Source organism: Procambarus clarkii, chromosome 11, assembly GCF_040958095.1.
Source record: "Procambarus clarkii isolate CNS0578487 chromosome 11, FALCON_Pclarkii_2.0, whole genome shotgun sequence".
Classification (NCBI taxonomy): Eukaryota; Metazoa; Arthropoda; class Malacostraca; order Decapoda; family Cambaridae; genus Procambarus; species Procambarus clarkii.
In genome coordinates this window covers 23,832,149-23,852,220 of record NC_091160.1, presented here as the reverse complement: position 1 = coordinate 23,852,220, position 20,072 = coordinate 23,832,149, and the positions used below count along the sequence as shown (strand labels likewise).

Here is a 20,072-nt window from a genome sequence, read left to right as displayed (position 1 = left end):
GCACAAGTCTTAGAAGTAGAGAACTTGAAGCTATGATCTGTGGCCCAAGACGACACGGCATCAATTGCAAGCTGAAGCCGGCGTTGAAGGAGAGGCCAATCATCACCCTGACAACAAAGGGTAAGATCATCGACATAGAGAGCAGAGAAGACACCAGAAGGAAGAGAGGAAAGAAGACCATTGAGGGCAACCAGAAAAAGAGTAGTGCTCAGAACACTACCCTGGGGCACACCTTCGTATTGCTGAAAAGAGGGAGAGAGAACGGTACCAAGGCGCACCCGAAAGGAACGACGAGAGAGGAAGCTGCGGAGAAAGAGAGGGAGATGACCAAGAAGACCAAAAGAATGAAGTTGAGATAGGATATGATAACGCCAAGTGGTGTCGTAAGCCTTTTCCAGGTCAAAAAGGACGGCAACAACGGAGGTCTTCGCAGCAAAAGCAGTACGAATATAAACCTCCAAGTTCACCAGGACATCTGTCGTGCTGCGGCACTTGCGGAAACCAAATTGAGAAGGGGAGAGGAGGTGATGGTGTTCCAGGAACCACATCAGACGAACGTTAACCATACGTTCAAAGAGTTTGCAGACACAACTTGTGAGAGCAATAGGGCGAAAGTCCTTAGGGGAAGTACCCAGAGACCCCGGTTTGCGAACAGGGAGGACAACGGCATCGAGCCAGTCCTCAGGGACTGACGACGACTCCCAGATCCGATTATACAGACTCAGTAAATACTGAGACGTGCTCGGAGGGAGATGGCGAAGCATCTCATAATGAATACCATCGGAGCCCGCCGCCGTAGAACCGCAGAGGGCCAGGGCAGAACGAAGTTCAGAGAGAGAGAAGGGATCATTATAGGGAAGCTGAAGATGAGTGCAGAAATCTAAAGGACGAGACTCAAGGACAGGTTTACGAAGAAGGAAAGATTGGGGAAGATGAAGACCAGAGCTAACAGAAGAAAAGTGGGAACCCAGTTCGGAAGCGACCTGCAACGGGTCCGCCACAAGAGTATCATGGAGGTGAAGGACCGGTGAAACATCGGGAACGAACTTACCCGCTATCTTGCGGATACGCTTCCAGATCTGGGCCAGAGGGGTTTCGGACGTATTTGTTGAGACATAAGATGCCCAACATTCACGTTTAGCCGTACGGATGGCCCTACGGGCCACCGCACTCGCTTTCCGAAAGAAAAGAAAAGAATCGGTCGTCTGCCTACGGCAGTGCCTCTTCCAGGCCGCACGCTTACAGCGGACAGCCCGAGCACAGTCCGCATTCCACCAGGGAACGCACTTCCGCGGACCCCGAGAGGAAGAGCGAGGAATAGAGCGGAGGGCAGCATTGAAGACAGTGTCATGAAAAAAGAGGAGAGCGCGAGAGAGAGGCAGAAGGGCGAGGTCAGAGAGAGCAGCACTGAGGGTAAATAGGGTCCAGTCTGCCTTAGCAAACTGCCACCTAGGGAAAGAGAGGGAAGGGCGAAAAGAGAAAAGGGAAACAAGGATGGGGAAATGATCACTTCCATGGAGGTCATCAAGAACCTGCCACGTGAAATCTAAGTAAAGAGAAGAAGAGCAGAGAGAAAGATCAAGACAAGAAAGAGTGCGAGTCCGAGAGTCCAAATGAGTGGGCTCACCAGAATTCAGAAGAAACAGGGAAGAAGAGAGGAGAAACGGCTCAAGGAGGCGACCCCGGGTATTCGTCAGAACGTCACCCCAAAGGGAATGACGACAATTGAAGTCACCCAGCAGGAGCACAAGGTTCCGGCAAGGAGTCTAGGAGGTGTTTCAAATCAGGAAGAGAGAGCGGGACATTCGGGGGGAGATAAATGGAACACTGTGTACCATTTCCCCACAAAGATACGAGCAGCAGAACAATGGAGAGGCGAAGGAAAAAGTAAAGGAACAAAGGGAACATCAGCACGAATCAAGAGAGCAGAAGAATTAGAAGCCCCAGCAATGGCTGGGGGGGGGGGGAGAGAAAGGAATAGCCACGAAAACGACCCGGACGAGCACCAAGCATTGGCTCCTGGAGACAGACACAAAGGGGCGAAAACCGCGAAATCAGAAGTTGGAGTTCGAGGAAATTGGCGTAATAACCTCGAACGTTCCATTGAAGAATGGACAATGATGAGAAGAGAAAGGACAAAACCAGAGAACAAGGAAGAAACCAAGGCGAAAGAGCAACAGAGCACGTTAAAGAATATCAGGGTCGGGATCAGGGTCAGCAAAGTCAGGGTTAGGGGGCATGGGTAAACTGAGCAAGAACGGAGGGAAGGAAACGGGAGAACAGATCAGAGGTGGGCGGGCGGGGTCCGGAGGAGGAGGAAGAGGAGGAGACAACGGAGAGGAGCAGTCAAGGACAGCAGCAGGAAAAGGGCGAGTAGAAAGAGGGGAGCGCACCCCAGCAAGAGCAGCAACCGAAAGGGAAGCAGGGGGCCAAAAAAACCTCCATAGCAGGAACAGGGGGCGCAATCACTGAAACGGGAGGGGAAGGAGCAACAGAACCAGACGTAGGAGCTGAGGAAGAAAGCGAAGCCTTCTTACCCGCCGGGGAAGAGGAAGGAGAGGAGCCAGGCTTACGCTTCTGACTTAAAGAGACCGGTGTCCCAGCAACTACGTACCGGGCAACGGATTCCAGTGTCTCAACAGGAGAAGCCGAACGAGAGCACACACGACGGCCGCTAGGAGAGCGATGGACATCCGCCCGCTCTGACAGGCGGTGGGGAGAGCCGATAGATGGAGGAAGAGGATGGGAAGGAGGATCTGAGGGGGACGAGGAAGAAGACACAGGAGACACGACAGACCGGGTAGAAGGAAGGGGAACCCCGGACAGAGGACCATGAGGATCCTTCGGGAGAGAACCCAAAGGAACAAAGGAGGGGGCAGAGGGCGCATCAGGGTCCAAAGCCCGGAAACGGTTGTGAGTCTGAGGAAGGCGGGAAGGACGAGGAGAGGAAGAGCGCAACACGCGAGCATAAGTGATATTAGCATAAGGCGGGAGCCGGCGAACCTGGCGTCTCGCCTCAGGAAAAGATAAACGCTCCCGGTGCTTCAAGTTGAGGACGGCTGCCTCAAGCTTGAAATGGACACACGCACGGGAGAAGGTAGGATGGGCCTCACCGCAGTTGAGGCAACGAGCCTGGGGAGAAGTGCACTCCGACTTAGAGTGACCTTCGCCACCACACAAAGGACAGAGAGAGACAGTCCCGGAGCAGCGGAGGGCACCATGCCCAAACCTCCAGCACTTGTTGCAGAGCCGAGGAGAAGGAATGTACTCCTGGACAGAGCACCTGGCACCAGCAAGAATGACACAGGGTGGAAGGGTCCTACCATCAAAGGTAATCTTCACAACCCGGAGGGGTTGACGGCGACTACTAGGAGGGGGACGAGTAAACGTGTCCACCTGGAGAATAGAATGGCCCTGGGCAGCAAGGATATGTCGAATATCGTCGTGGCAGTCGCGCAGGTCCCGAACACCGGTCGCAACATGGGGCGGGAGCAAAATAGTGCCAACACTGGCATTCAACTGAGCGTTCTTCGAGACCCGAACAGGGGTCTCACCAAGGCAGGATAAGGCAGCCAAGCGGGAAGCAGCATCCTGAGAAGGAGCAGCAATGACACGTGTACCGAGACGAGAGGGGTTGAAAGTAATGGAGGCATCCACGGAATCAACGAGATGTCGATGGAGGGAGAAATCGTCAGGAGGCGCAGAATCAAGAGGGAGGAGATCAAAATATTTGGCCCACGACGCGGGACCAAACAAGGCTTGATAGGTAACAGAACTGGAAGGAATCGAGCGAGGGCGGCCGTGACGAGGACGGCGGAGAGAACCCCCAGAGAGAGACGGGTTAAAAGGCGCAGTAGTTACAACTAGAGAAGGAGCCGCGCCAGGGGACGAGGTAGTCACCACTGGGGGCTTGGGGCTCGACCCAACCACAGAGGAGGGAGGGGAGCCAGGGGAAGGAGTTAGAGAGGCCAAAGGAGGAGCAAGGTCGGGGCCCAATGCAGCGGAGGCTACAGAGCCCGGTCTTCCAATACGGACCAACTCGGGGGCTTGGTCGCCCACCCCACGAGCCTGAGAAGGTTCACCAGAAGCAGCCGAAACAGGGGTTATCATCATGACGAAAAAAGAATTCATTCACGAATGTGCCCCCACACCCACCATGGAGCCACAATTAGAGGCAGGACACCCAACAAGAAGCTATCGCCGATCTTGCCGGGGCCTCCTAGGGGTGCGTCGTGAGTATACGCCCCACAAACGTCACCTTAAGAAACCGACAGTCCGTCGAGATTGGGTTCAGTGACGAAAGGGGGATTGACAATAAAAGGTTCCCCTCGCTCTCGACGTCGGGTACTACAGTTCTACGGGTGCAAGAGTATGCCTCCTCAAGCACCCGGGCGTCAAAATAGAAGAAGTCCAAGGGAAGAACCAGAACGAGCAAAAGGTCGGCGGGAAACGGCAAGCAGATAGGAGAAGAGGGGGGAGAAAAATGAAACAGAAGGAAAAGGAAAAGATGCCCAGCAGAATTGGAGAGGACGGCAGCAGGAGCACAAGGCTAGAAAAGGACAGAGGACTGTCCCCAGGAGCATCACACTCCGGCAGCCGTCCACTAAGCCCCCACATGGCGACAACGAGCTGAGCGGGGAGGGGGAAGTACAAGTAGTAGTAGCTGTTACTTACTGTAGCCCTGCGAGTCTTCACTCCATCCTCGAGGTGCCACTGTTCACCTGGAGAGTCTCCCAGTCGATCTCCGGCCAGCCTTATAGCCTGAAGACAAGTGGGAACACGATCTACTCTCTTGAACGTGTGCCCGCCCCGACAAAGGGCTACTGCTAACTGCAAGGTCGCCAACTGGTGTTCTTCGTGTCCGGTAACACACACCACAAATATATTTCGCGCGAGCTCTCTACAGCATCTCTCTGCACAACTGTGCCTTACTATGACATAGACATTGGTGAGCCCTGCTCACGACATAGAAGATACTCTGGCTAAATAGCTGACTAAAGGGGTATGGGGAGGGAAAACTGAATTACCTACTTCCACCTCAATGATGTGGACTTGTCCTCTGTTGAGAGTTGAATTGTAGCTCCTGGTCCCGGCTCTCAACTCGTTGTAGGGAACGCCCCCACACACACACTGATGCTCTGATGCTCTCTCCAGGAACTCAATCAACACTCAAAAACGCATCTTCACTGTGCTCTATTCTCTGCAGGCCTGTGCTCCTTAACTTCTTGAAGGGTTGGAGTGGGTCTCCTGGCCATCGACTTCTCCTCACAACTACGTCTGCAGTTCTTTTTCTCGGCTGCAGTCGTCCTGATTCCCAGCTAGTTTCTTTCCTCTCGTGCCTCGCGGTGGATTGGCCCAGCCGCTACGTCGTCACCTAAACTGGTGAAACTGAACAGTTGTCCCGGACGTCATTGCTCAGACTTCACTTCTTGCAACACACCTGTCACTGGAGCACTTGCTGCTCAATACTCGTCAATGCCTTCTACGGTCCAACACATGGAATACAGGAAGACCTCACAGGGTGCTTGCAGACTACAGGATGATGCGTAAATCCACCGGATCTGGGACTAAAACTGTCAGACTGACAGGACCCCCTATCACACGTCCGACCTCCTCGACGTGTCGTGTCAAACTCCTGGGCGCCATGGCCCTCGCCGTCCACTGGCGTCACAACATCTTGGCGGGAAAACGTAGTGTCCGGCGCCATCTTGGCGTCCTAAAGGGCCTAAACCACTGGCCAAAACACTCTTCTTTTGCGAATTTCTCGCCACATTACATATATAAGAAAGACCATATATAAACGTGCCCTTTTTTATTCCTTTAAAAGGCCTAAAAAGGCATTCACGATTGTTTTAATATCTGTGGAAGCTTATGATGGAATGATGGGGGACCCCCTTGAATAGAGCCCCTTGAGCTCCATTCAAGGGGTTCTATTATGAATTAAGATTTAGCACATTACCTATTATCGGTAGAATTGTTGAGGATCGTGATTCAACAAACATTGATGTACGAAACGTGTACTGCTTTCCTCAATCGTGACGGCTAGGTTTGCACTTATGGTAAAGCCTACGAACGGGCTACGAGGATATCTTACAAAAGATAATACCCTTGAGCAGAGAGCGACCTCGCAGTTAAGATGTACAGGCTTCGTAAGTGATGTCGTTAACATTTGACAAATTCTGACCAAGGTTACTACTTGAATGCTTAAGAGTTATTGCTTGGCACTGCTGAGTGGTGGTTCGCTGTTGGAGGTGTGGTGCGCCCCCTAGCCAGAGCTCCGGCTGGCGGTATGGGGGTGGCTGGTAGCTGCAGTGTTCGCCGTGTGGACACTATACTGCTGGATTTTTCTGCTGAAGTGGATTGGCCCATTGTGGAGATTGCTCTCCTTGACGTGCTTCATGTGGACGTCTCTAATCTCTCGAGACTGGAGAAGCTGTTGCCTACCCGTGTGGCGGTGTCATTTGCCACATCCCTTGTTTACTGGGAGTTTGTGGCACGCTGGGATGAACGGTCACTTACTCTTCCTAATTTGGCTGTGACTGTGGAGATCTCAGATCCCTGGGGGCCCCTTGACTTTTGTGAGTGTCCACGGTCTGCCGGTGATCTTCCCTGAGGCAGAGCTCATGTCCTTGTTTACGAGGTTTGGTGCAGTGGTGAAGCACAGGTTTACCACTCTGAGTGCTGGCTGGCTGAAGGGGATCCGTCTGGGTGCTCGTACATTTTTCATGAGGGTCATAGCCCTATTCCTTCTCGGGTTTGTTTTGTGGGCTCTCTCTGCGGATATTCTGTCAGGGTTAGACGCTCACTTGTACCCGGTGTGGTGCAGAAAGCCTTGTCGCGGCCGGCTGCAACGCTCCATGTGCTGAGGCCCCTGCTGTTTTTCTGGAGGATGATTTTCCTCGCTTGTCTGTGTGTGAGGATTCCCCGTTGGGTCCTTGCTCTATGGTAGTGCCTGGTGTGGTTCCGGCAGCGGTTGCAGCTGTGGCTGTGGGATCTATGACGGATCATAGATCTGGCTATGATCCGTCTGCCTTACCGGGAGCCCCTGCAGACCTGGGGGCCCCTGCTTCGGTTATGGAGCCTCCTACTGAGCTCGGCCTGGTACCCCATGTGGTTGAGGATGTTGCTGTTCTGCGGATAGTGTCAGTTCGCCTGGCTTGTGGTACCTGTGTTTCCAGGTCGACATCCAGCTCTGATGATGTGTGGCCGGAACCCAAGCGTTCTCGGCGTTCTTCTTCTGCCTGGGCTGATGCGGGAGATTTCGACGACTGTGGATCTTCCGGCTACGGCGGGGTAGCTCCTGTTGCGTCATATTCTTCGGTGATGGCGGAGGTGCATGTGCCTGCAGCTGCCGATGTCAGTGTCTCGGACTTCCCTTCTGGTGTGGTGCCTGTGGATCTTGCTTCGTGTGCATCGGATGGTTCCGGTTCTTCGTGGGGGTAAGTTTCCTCTGATGCGGTTCATGGTGAGCGTGGGTGACCTGGTAGTGATGTTGAAAAAGGCTGCTCGCTCTGGGGGTTCCTTGCCCTTTTCCTCGTTCTCTGTTTCATCGGAGGCGATCTTGCCGCCTCTTGAGTATCAGGCCGTCTCTTCTGTATCTCCTGAGATGTCAGTGGAAGTGTTACCGTCTCACCAGCCTTTGCCTTTGTCTCGGCTGCCTTCGCCTTCGTCTCGGCTGCCTTCGCCTTCGTCTCGGCTGCCTTCGTCTCGGCTGCCTTCGCCTTCGTCTCGGCTGCCTTCGCCTTCGTCTCGGCTGCCTTCGCCTTCTCCTCCTGGGTGTCCGGCGGCGAGGCCGTCTCGGCAGCCTACGTCTATTTCTTCGGTGTCTTCTGCTTCCACGGAGGGAGTGGTTCACCCTCTCCTGCCGCATTATGCGACCTGTGTCGCCCAGGTTCGGGAGCGGCCGTTTCCGCCTGATTTGGTGATTCCTGAGTTTATGCTGGCCCTGCAGGTGCAGGGAAATCATTCCCCTACCGAGAAGGAGAATTTGATATGGGAGGCCAATAAGAGGAAGTATCCTTAGGGGACTTGTAAAATGTCTTCTTATCCCGTGTTTTTTTCTTTGCTATGTGTTGTGGCTGTGTTTACATTTGTGTTCATGGATGTGCGGTGGGGGTTGCATGTGTGTGTGTGTGTGTGTGTGTGGGGCGGAAGTATTTTCCCAGTTCCTGCATGCTCCGGGGTTTGTGGCTGTGGGTTTATTTTTGTTGGGAGAGGGGTTTGGGTGCTATGTATTGTACTGTTGTCATTTCCGTACTGTATTACATTGTGTTTGGGTTTATTGTTGTTGTTTTTTGTTGTAAGCCCTTCCAGGCAGTATTTTGTAATATTATACTTTTGTGCTCTGCTTGTTTGTTCTAGTTTTACACCCCATTATGTTGTGGGTGGTGGTTGTCTTTGTTATTTTTAGTTATTATTACTTATGTCTTATCTATGTTGTGTATTGTCTTTTTTCTATGTCATGTACTGTTTGTAGTTCTGTATTGTTTGTGTATTGTACGTTTTCCTGTGCCTCCTTGTATGTGCATTGTTACGAACCCAAGTTCCCCGTCGGAGCACGGAGCAGTGACATCAACGCCATCTGTGAGTCCGCTCCCGAAACCCCCACGAAATGGACGACGCCATCTAGTGGTGGCAGGAAAATGCCAGCTAAACATTCTAGATTCTTGTCCTGGTAGCTCGTGAGGTAGCCACTGCTAACCTCTGGTGAGGTGGCGCTCAGAACATCAGCGCCATCTATGGAGCGAAAAGGTGGATGTTTGTGTCCAAAACAGTAAGTGATGTTTCCTGGTGGTTCCCATGTAGTGTCCCAATACTGATGATGTGTCTGTTTTCACAGAGTCAACCTAGGACGGCTGTTATGTACGATGAATCAGTCTACCCAAGGCAGCCAAGGTCTCTTCACCAGTCTGCTTTGTAGAAGCAGTGAGCCGCCACCGGACGAGCACCGCGAGTGTTCAACAGTCTGCCTGAGGAGTGGCAGTGACGGAATTCGTCGTAACCAGGGCTGGCTGGTGGAAGAGACGTCCGACTGGGTGCCGAACGAGAAGAGTAACCAGCGAGTTACACAAGGTTCCTGCCTAGGGCTCGCAACCCTAGTATTCGTCGTGGAGTGGCCTAACAGCGAGGCTGATTGGTACCTGCCCGATACAGGCTGGACTGTGGTTGTGGGCCATCACGACAAGGCACCCAGTGGAATTGTGATTTGGCTGGCCTGTGGCCAGGGTAGATTCATCGTGGTGTCCTGGAAACCAGGAAACCAGGCAAGTCTGCACGAAGTGAGCGTCGTCAAGTGTTCAGCGTCTTCAGAGGGAGGAAAAGAATATATATAGAGAAAAGTGATAATCTTGTGTATTTAATGTACCTCCCCCTCTTTATTTTTCTTGCATTATGGAGCACACCCCTTCAAAGCCTCTACTAACTTGGGGCCGGATACCCAAACTCTAAAACCATCAGAGAAGAACCCGGTTGCAACCCAGTAGGGCCGTAACATGCATTATGTGTGTTTCATGGTTTTTTGTTGTATTATTTCATGTGTTGGCACGATTGTTTGTATCAGTATGTTGTTCTTTCCTTTCCTTGTTGACTGTTTTGTACATTTTTTTATTGATATAAACAAAAAACTTGAATGCTTAACGGGCTGCGAGAGTCACGTGAAGCTGCTCAGTAGTGAACATAGGTGTTGGATTAAGCTGGAGAACAGTGGGCATTTTGATGGTAGAATCAGCATAGTAATAAAGCTGAATTTCCATCTCGATATCGGGGTTCAACTCGCCGGTATCTAGACAGATGTCAATGACAGTGTTATCAAACTTACAAATACTGGATAAACGGGCAGCCAAAGTGCTGTCAATCTCACAAAGAACGGGGAAAGGAAGCTGTAGTTAACGATGTTTCAATCCAACGAGCAACGGTGAGACCGAGCCTCCTGGAGGGTTCAAACTTACCAATAACGGAGAGGTTAGAGATAAAGGTGAGCGTGGGGTTGATCCTGAAGTCAACCCTGCAGCGGTAGATGCCTTCGTCGGGAGTCTGCACTCGCTGGATGTTGAGGGCGTTCCTGGCCGCCTCGAAGGTGGCGCGAAGCCCCAGGTGGTCCGGACTCTTCCAGTGTGTCGCTGGACCGTTCCTCATGTCGTAGCTGCCGGCAGGAGACAAGCTTTAGGTTACTAGGGTGAGTTACTAGGGTCAGTAATTAGGGTCAGTAACTAGGGTGAGTTACTAGGGTCAGTAACTAGGGTGAGTTACTAGGGTCATTAACTAGGGTGAGTTACTAGGGTCAGTAACTAGGGTGAGTTACTATGGTCAGTAACTAGGGTGAGTTACTAGGGTCAGCTACTAGGGTGAGTTACTAGGGTCTGCTACTAGGGTGAGTTACTAGGGTGTGCTACTAGGGTGAGTTACTAGGGTCAGCTACTAGGGTGAGTTACTAGGGTCAGCTACTAGGGTGAGTTACTAGGGTCAGCTACTAGGGTGAGTTACTAGGGTCAGCTACTAGGGTGAGTTACTAGGGTCAGCTACTAGGGTGAGTTACTAGGGTCAGCTACTAGGGTGAGTTACTAGGGTCAACTACTAGGGTCAGCTACTAGGGTGACCACCTCCCCGCTCAGCTCGTTGTCGCCGTGTGGGGGCTTAGTGGACGGCTGCCGGAGTGTGATGCTCCTGGGGACAGTCCTCTGTCCTTTTCTAGCCTTGTGCTCCTGCTGCCGTCCTCTCCAATTCTGCTGGGCATCTTTTCCTTTTCCTTCTGTTTCATTTTTCTCCCCCCTCTTCTCCTATCTGCTTGCCGTTTCCCGCCGACCTTTTGCTCGTTCTGGTTCTTCCCTTGGACTTCTTCTATTTTGACGCCCGGGTGCTTGAGGAGGCATACTCTTGCACCCGTAGAACTGTAGTACCCGACGTCGAGAGCGAGGGGAACCTTTTATTGTCAATCCCCCTTTCGTCACTGAACCCGATCTCGACGGACTGTCGGTTTCTTAAGGTGACGTTTGTGGGGCATATACTCACGACGCACCCCTAGGAGGCCCCGGCAAGATCGGCGATAGCTTCTTGTTGGGTGTCCTGCCTCTAATTGTGGCTCCATGGTGGGTGTGGGGGCACATTCGTGAATGAATTCTTTTTTCGTCATGATGATAACCCCTGTTTCGGCTGCTTCTGGTGTACCTTCTCAGGCTCGTGGGGTGTGCGACCAAGCCCCCGAGTTGGTCCGTATTGGAAGACCGGGCTCTGTAGCCTCCGCTGCATTGGGCCCCGACCTTGCTCCTCCTTTGGCCTCTCTGACTCCTTCCCCTGGCTCCCCTCCCTCCTCTGTGGTTGGGTCGAGCCCCAAGCTCCCAGTGGTGACTACCTCGTCCCCTGGCGTGTCTCCTTCTCTGGTTGTAACTACTGCGCCTTTTAACCCCTCTCTCTCTGGGGGTTCTCACCGCCGTCCTCGTCACGGCCTCCCTCGCTCGATTCCTTCCATTTCTGCTACCTATCAAGCCTTGTTTGGTCCCGCGTCGTGGGCCAAATATTTTGATCTCCTCCCTCTTGATTCTGTGCCTCCTGACGATTTCTCCCTCCATCGACATCTCGTTGATTCCGTGGATGACTCCATTACTTTCAACCCCACTCCTCTCGGTACACGTGTCGTTGCTGCTCCTTCTCAGGATGCTGCTTCCCGCTTGGCTGCCTTATCCTGCCTTGGCGAGACCCCTGTTCGGGTCTCGAAGAACGCTCAGTTGAATGCCAGTGTTGGCACTATTTTGCTCCCGCCCCATGTTGCGACCGGTGTTCGGGACCTGCGCGACTGCCACGACGATATTCGACATATCCTTGCTTCCCAGGGCCATTCTATTCTCCAGGTGGACACGTTTACTCGTCCCCCTCGTGGTAGTCGCCGTCAACCCCTCCGGGTTGTGAAGATTACCTTTGATGGTAGGACCCTTCCACCCTCTGTCATTCTTGCTGGTGCCAGGTGCTCTGTCCAGGAGTACATTCCTTCTCCTCGGCTCTGCAACAAGTGCTGGAGGTTTGGGCATGGTGCCCTCCGCTGCTCCGGGACTGTCTCTCTCTGTCCTTTGTGTGGTGGCGAAGGTCACTCTAAGTCAGAGTGCACTTCTCCCCAGGCTCGTTGCCTCAACTGCGGTGAGGCCCAGCCTACCTTCTCCCGTGCATGTGTCCATTTCAAGCTTGAGGCAGCCGTCCTCAACTTGAAGCACCGGGAGCGTTTATCTTTTCCTGAGGCGAGACGCCAGGTTCGCCGGCTCCCGCCTTATGCTAATATCTCTTATGCTCGCGTGTTGCGCTCTTCCTCTCCTCGTCCTTCCCGCCTTCCACAGACTCACAACCGTTTCCGGGCCTTGGACCCTGATGCGCCCACTACCCCCTCCTCTGTTCCTTTGGGTTCTCTCCCGAAGGATTCTCCTGGTCCTCTGTCCGGGGTTCCCCTTCCTTCCACCCGGTCTGTCGTGTCTCCAGTGTCTTCTTCCTCGTCCCCCTCCGGTCTTCCTTCCCATCCTCTTCCTCCATCTATCGGCTCTCCCCACCGCCTGTCGGTGCGGGCGGATGTCCATCGCTCTCCTAGCGGCCGTCGTGTGTGCTCTCGTTCGGCTTCTCCTGTTGAGACACTGGAATCCGTTGCCCGGTACGTAGTTGCTGGGACACCGGTCTCTTTAAGTCAGAAGCGTAAGCCTGGCTCCTCTCCTTCCTCTTCCTCGGCGGGTAAGAAGGCTTCGCTTTCTTCCTCAGCTCCTACGTCTGGTTCTGTTGCTCCTTCCCCTCCCGTTTCAGTGATTGCGCCCCCTGTTCCTGCTATGGAGGTTTCTTTGGCCCCTGCTTCCCTTTCGGTTGCTGCTCTTGCTGGGGTGCGCTCCCCTCTTTCTACTCCCCCTCTTCCTGCTGCTGTCCTTGACTGCTCCTCCCCGTTGTCTCCTCCTCTTCCTCCTCCTCCTCCTCCTCCGGACCCCGCCCGCCCCCCTCTGATCTGTTCTCCCGTTTCCTTCCCTCCGTCTTTGCTCAGTTTACCCATGCCCCCTAACCCTGACTTTGCTGACCCTGATCCCGACCCTGATATTCTTTAACGTGCTCTGTTGCTCTTTCGCCTTGGTTTCTTCCTTGTTCTTTGGTTTTGTCCTTTCTCTTCTCGTCGTTGTCCATTCTTCAATGGAACGTTCGAGGTTATTACGCCAATTTCCTCGAACTCCAACTTCTGATTTCGCGGTTTTCGCCCCTTTGTGTCTGTCTCCAGGAGCCAATGCTTGGTGCTCGTCCTGGTCGTTTTCGTGGCTATTCCTTTCTCTCCCCCCCCCCAGCCATTGCTGGGGCTTCTAATTCTTCTGCTCTCTTGATTCGTGCTGATGTTCCCTTTGTTCCTTTACTTTTTCCTTCGCCTCTCCATTGTTCTGCTGCTCGTATCTTTGTGGGGAAATGGTACACAGTTTGTTCCATTTATCTCCCCCCGAGTGTCCCGCACTCTCTTCCTGATTTGAGACACCTCCTAGACTCCTTGCCGGAGCCTGTGCTCCTGCTGGGTGACTTCAATTGTCGTCATTCCCTTTGGGGTGACGTTCTGACGAATACCCGGGGTCGCCTCCTTGAGCCGTTTCTCCTCTCTTCTTCCCTGTCTCTTCTGAATTCTGGTGAGCCCACTCATTTGGACTCTCGGACTCGCACTCTTTCTTTTCTTGATCTTTCTCTCTGCTCTTCTTCTCTTTACTTAGATTTCACGTGGCAGGTTCTTGATGACCTCCATGGAAGTGATCATTTCCCCATCCTTGTTTCCCTTTTCTCTTTTCGCCCTTCCCTCTCTTTCCCTAGGTGGCAGTTTGCTAAGGCAGACTGGACCCTATTTACCCTCAGTGCTGCTCTCTCTGACCTCTCCCTTCTGCCTCTCTCTCGCGCTCTCCTCCTTTTTCATGACACCTTCTTCAACGCTGCCCTCCGCTCTATTCCTCGCTCTTCCTCTCGGGGTCCGCGGAAGTGCGTTCCCTGGTGGAATGCGGACTGTGCTCGGGCTGTCCGCTGTAAGCGTGCAGCCTGGAAGAGGCACCACCGTACGCAGACGACCGATTCTTTTTTCTTTCGTAAAGCGAGTGCGGTGGCCCGTAGGGCCATCCGTATGGCTAAACGTGAATGTTGGTCATCTTATGTCCCAACAATTACGTCCGAAACTCCCCTGACCCAGATCAGGAAGCGTATCCGCAAGATAGCGGGTAAGTTCGTTCCCGATGTTTCACCGGTCCTTCACCTCCATGATACTCTTGTGGCGGACCCGTTGCAGGTCGCTTCCGAACTGGGTTCCCACTTTTCTTCTGTTAGCTCTGGTCTTCATCTTCCCCAATCTTTCCTTCTTCGTAAACCTGTCCTTGAGTCTCATCCTTTAGATTTCTGCACTCATCTTCAGCTTCCCTATAATGATCCCTTCTCTCTCTCTGAACTTCGTTCTGCCCTGGCCCTCTGCGGTTCTACGGCGGCGGGCTCCGATGGTATTCATTATGAGATGCTTCGCCATCTCCCTCCGAGCACGTCTCAGTATTTACTGAGTCTGTATAATCGGATCTGGGAGTCGTCGTCAGTCCCCGAGGACTGGCTCGATGCCGTTGTCCTCCCTGTTCGCAAACCGGGGTCTCTGGGTACTACCCCTAAGGACTTTCGCCCTATTGCTCTCACAAGTTGTGTCTGCAAACTCTTTGAACGTATGGTTAACGTTCGTCTGATGTGGTTCCTGGAACACCATCACCTTCTCTCCCCTTCTCAATTTGGTTTCCGCAAGTGCCGCAGCACGACAGATGTCCTGGTGAACTTGGAGGTTTATATTTGTACTGCTTTTGCTGCGAAGACCTCCGTTGTTTCCGTCCTTTTTGACCTGGAAAAGGCTTATGACACCACTTGGCGTTATCATATCCTATCTCAACTTCATTCTTTTGGCCTTCTTGGTCATCTCCCTCTCTTTCTCCGCAGCTTCCTCTCTCGTCGTTCCTTTCGGGTGCGCCTTGGTACCGTTCTCTCTCCCTCTTTTCAGCAATACGAAGGTGTGCCCCAGGGTAGTGTTCTGAGCACTACTCTTTTTCTGGTTGCCCTCAATGGTCTTCTTTCCTCTCTTCCTTCTGGTGTCTTCTCTGCTCTCTATGTCGATGATCTTACCCTTTGTTGTCAGGGTGATGATTCGCCTCTCCTTCAACACCGGCTTCAGCTTGCAATTGATGCCGTGTCGTCTTGGGCCACAGATCATGGCTTCAAGTTCTCTACTTCTAAGACTTGTGCCGTGACTTTTACGCGGAAACGGGTTGTTCTTCGTCCCTCTTTGTCACTTTATGGTCATCCCCTTGAATACAAAGATTCCGCGAAGCTTTTGGGGTTATTCCTTGACACTCGTTTGTCTTGGTCTCCCCATATCTCTTACCTCCGTGTTGAGTGCTCTAAGGCCCTTACCCTCCTTCGGGTCTTGTCCCATACTTCTTGGGGGGCAGATAGGCGCACTCTCCTTGCTTTACATTCCTCTCTCGTCCTGTCTAAGCTCGGTTATGGTTGCCCTGCTTACTCGTCTGCTTCTCCTTCTACTCTTCGCCGTCTTGATGCTTTGCACCATACTGGGTTGCGCCTCAGTTCTGGTGCCTTTCGTTCGACTCCCATCCTTAGCTTGTATGTTGACACTGGCTTCCTGTCTCTCCAGGACCGCCGTGATCGCTTCTGTCTTCGCTATCTTGCGCGGTCCTTGCAACATCCTTCCTCTCGCCTCTGTCGTGCTTTAACTTTTACCCCTCCTGCGGTTCCTGTTCCTCTTCACCACCTCCCTCTTTCTGTCCGGTTATCTCGCCTACAGGATTCTCTTTCCGTTCGTATTTCTGATGTTTCTCCTCGTGTTGTTCCTTCTTTGCCCTCGTGGAGGGTCCCTCTTCCGCGGTTTTGTACATCCTTGACCCGTATCACTAAAGCTTTTACCCCGCCTACGGTTCTCAAACGCCTTTTCCTCGAGCACTTTTCTTCTCACTCCCACTCCGTTTCTGTCTTCATCGATGGGTCTAAGTCAGCGGACGGTGTTGGCTACTCTGTTGTTTTTCCTGATCGCACTTATATGTGTCGCTTGCCTCCGGAGACTAGCATCTTTACAGCGGAACTTTATGCTATTCTCTATGCTCTTCGTATCCTGCTTTCTCGTTGTCAGTCTTCCTTTGTAGTTGTTGTTGACTCTCGTAGTGCCCTCATGGCTCTCGGGTCCTTTAATCCGGTTCATCCAGTAGTTGTCGAGATCCAGCATTGGCCGTTTCTCGTTCACAGTAAATTTAAGTCGGTTGAGTTTTGTTGGGTTCCCAGCCATATTGGTGTGTCTTTAAATGAGCGTTCGGATGCTGCCGCCAAGGAAGCTGTCCGCTCTTGTCCCATCTCTCGTAAAGGCATTCCGTATTCCGACTTTTACCCGGTTATCTATTCCTCAGTCCTTACCCGTTGGCAGGCTTCTTGGTTGTCTGTTACTGGTAACAAGCTACGTACTCTTAAATGTTGTGTTTCCTCGGGGCCGTCCTCCTTCCACCGTAACCGGCGGTGGGAAACAGCTCTGGCGAGGTTGCGTATTGGCCATACTCGCTTAACCCATGGTCACTTGATGGAGCGCCGCCCTGCTCCCTATTGTCCTAGTTGCATTGTCCCTCTTACGGTCGTGCATGTCCTTCTTGAATGTCCTGACTTCCAGGACGAGCGTGTGTCTTGCTTTCCGACCGCCCCTCGCGGTCACCTGTCCCTCGATAGAATTCTTGGTGACTCGGATACTTTTGATATCGTTCGCCTTATGCGTTTTTGTTCTCGTATTGGCATCCTTGGTGATATTTAGCGCCCTCTGATTATTTGGTGTATTTGATGGTGCTACATAGCCTTCCCGGTTTGGTGCCTTCTTTTGATAATTACTTACTAGGATGAGTTACTAGGGTCAGCTACTAGGGTGAGTTACTAGGGTCAGCTACTAGGGTGAGTTACTAGGGCCAGCTTCTAGGGTGTGTTACTAGGGTCAGCTACTAGGGTGAGTTACGAAGGTCAGCTACTACCCAGCAAACACAACTTTTTTGAAAACTTTCATATACGTGTTCCAATAGGTGTACGAATAGCTTGTATTGAGAATGGTGCAGGAGAGCATTTGAGAAACTTTTAATCTAAAAACCCAAACACACAGGTTTTATAATACACGGTTTTTCCAAAACTATTTTATTCTTAATATATTACAAATAGTTTTGCATGTTTAAATATAAAATTTATGGTCAATTTTATATAATTCATTAATGAATTGTGAATGATATTTAATGGCTGTATGAAATATTCAAAATACATTTAGTTATTCTATGATCAGATTAAATTAGTTTTCATAATTTTGATAAAAATCGCTCTTTTAACACAATTTGACTCCTTATGTATCCCAATAAACACTAATATCATGTTTAAATATAAAATTTATGTATTATTCCTTCCAATAATTTATATAAATTGCAAATGTTGCTTGATTGATGTGTGAAACATTCTTAAATCATTTTGTTGTCATACATATTATTAGAAGACCATTTTGTTTTATTTTATGATTTAGCCAAGATTTTCTTTTTATCCAACCATCCCTCAACCTTCGCTACCCACACCACCCCGTACTACCACCTCGTAAACCACCATCCTAGCACTGCCACCCACACCACCCCCGTATAACAGCCGTCCACTCCATTCCCTACCTACCATCACACCCACACCCTACCACAGCCGCCCACACCACACCATACCACCGCCACCCACACCACCCCATACTATCGCCACCCACATTACCCCCTACCACCGCCACCCAACAACCCCTACCATTGTCACCCACACGAACCCCTACAACAGTTGCCAACACCACCCTATACCACTGCCACCCACACCACCCCCTACCATCGCCACCCACACCACCCCCTACCATCGCCACCCATACCACCCCCTACAATTGCAATCTAAACCACCCCCTACCATTGCCACCCACAACAATTGTCACTCACACCACCCCCTACCACCGCCATCCACACCACCCTGTACAATCACCACCCAAACCTCCCTGGACAATCAATACTCACACCACCCTGTACAATCATCACTCACACTACCCTGTACAATCATCACTCACACCACCCTGTACAATCATCACTCACACCACCCGGTACAATCACCACCCACACCACCCAGTACAATCACCACCCCTGTCCGATCACCACTAACACTACCCTGTACAATCGCACCCACACCACCCAGTACAATCACCACCCACATCACCCTGTACAGTCACTACCCACATCACCCTGTACAATCACTACCCACATCACCTTGGACAATCTCCACCCACACCACACAGTACAATCCCTACCCCCACCACCCAGTACAATCACCACCCACACCACCCAGTACAATCACTACCCACTCCACCCTGTATAATCTCCACCCACACCACCCTGTATAATCTCCACCCACACCACCCAGTACAATCAGTACCCACTCCACCCTGTACAATCTCCACCCTCACCACCCAGTACAATCACCACCCCGTATTACCAGGCTCAGTGACGACAGGATATGTGCGGTCAAACCGTCACATCCTTCTGCATATGCCATATTTTGGAAAAAAAATTTACGTTCATGTATTTATATGTGCATATGATCCAAATTATATTACAAGCCAGCAAGGAAAAGAGTTATTACACAGTATATAACGATTATCTTGATATATCTTGTTTATGTTGGGATTTGAATTAAAAAAGAATAGGTACCTAAAAATGGCAGCCTATACAGTTAACGGCAGGTCACCCCCCCCCCCCCCCGTCAGTTTGTCTCCAACTTCAGTCCTGGCAGTATAGTTACACACCCGCCTCTGTTTGGTAACATAACTGAACAACACCACACACACACCACCACTACCACACTACCAATACCACACACACGCACCACTACAAGTGTAGATATGATAGAGCCCAAAAGGCTCAGGAACCTGTACACCAGTTGATTGACAGTTATGAGCCGGGGACCAAGGAGCCAAAGTTCAACCCCCCGCAAGCACAAATAGTCGAGTACAAATAGGTGAATGCATCCACACTACTATTACCACCGCTACCACACCACCGTAACCAGCACTATTACACAACCACACTCACCACCACTACTACCCCACCACCACAATTACACTCACCACCAATACTACCACTACCCCACACACAACAACCACACACACATGCCACCCCAACCCCACCACCATTACCACCACTACCACATCACCACTACCACTACCACCGCTACCAGACTCACCACCACTACTACCACTACCACACACACCACAACTACACACACCACAATAACACACACCTACCACACTACCACCACCACTACCACCACACTACTACTACTACCACACCACTGCCACACCACCTTTACCATCACTACCACACCAATACGGAACCACCACAACCACACCACCTCTACTCTCACTACCACACAACATCTACCACCACTACCACATCACTTCTTCCACCACTACCACACTACTACAACCACACAATCACTACCACCATTACCACACTACCACACCACCACTACCACCACAACTACACCACCAACACTACCATATTACCACTACCACCACACTACCACTACCACCACCACACTACTACTACTACTACTACACCACTACCACACCACCTTTACCATTACTACCACACCACCACTACCACATCACCTCTACCATCACTACCACACCACAACTTCCATTACTACCTCACCACCACTACAACACACCACTACCACACCACCTACTATCACCACACACCTCTTCCACCACTACCACACAATCACTACCACCATTACCACACTACCAAAACACCACTACAATACAATCATTACCACTACAACACCAATACCACACCACCACGACTACACCACTATTACCACTTCCAGACAATCACAATCACCACTAACACATCACTACCACACTGCCACTAACACTACCACTACCAGACCATAACCATCACACCACTACCACACCACCACCACTACTACAACCACACACTCCCAGAGCCCCATTACCACACTACCACTACCACCAA

General features: G+C 51.6%; 1 protein-coding gene across 1 annotated transcript in view; it reads right to left on the bottom strand.

Annotated features, from left to right (window-relative positions):
- Positions 1-20,072, bottom strand: part of LOC123758527 (uncharacterized) — a 489,534-nt gene that overhangs the window by 145,133 nt on the left and 324,329 nt on the right. The window contains exon 3 of the mRNA XM_069322956.1: positions 9,948-10,141. Coding sequence (XP_069179057.1) covers positions 9,948-10,141 — 194 coding nt within the window. The remainder of the gene's footprint in view (positions 1-9,947; positions 10,142-20,072) is intronic.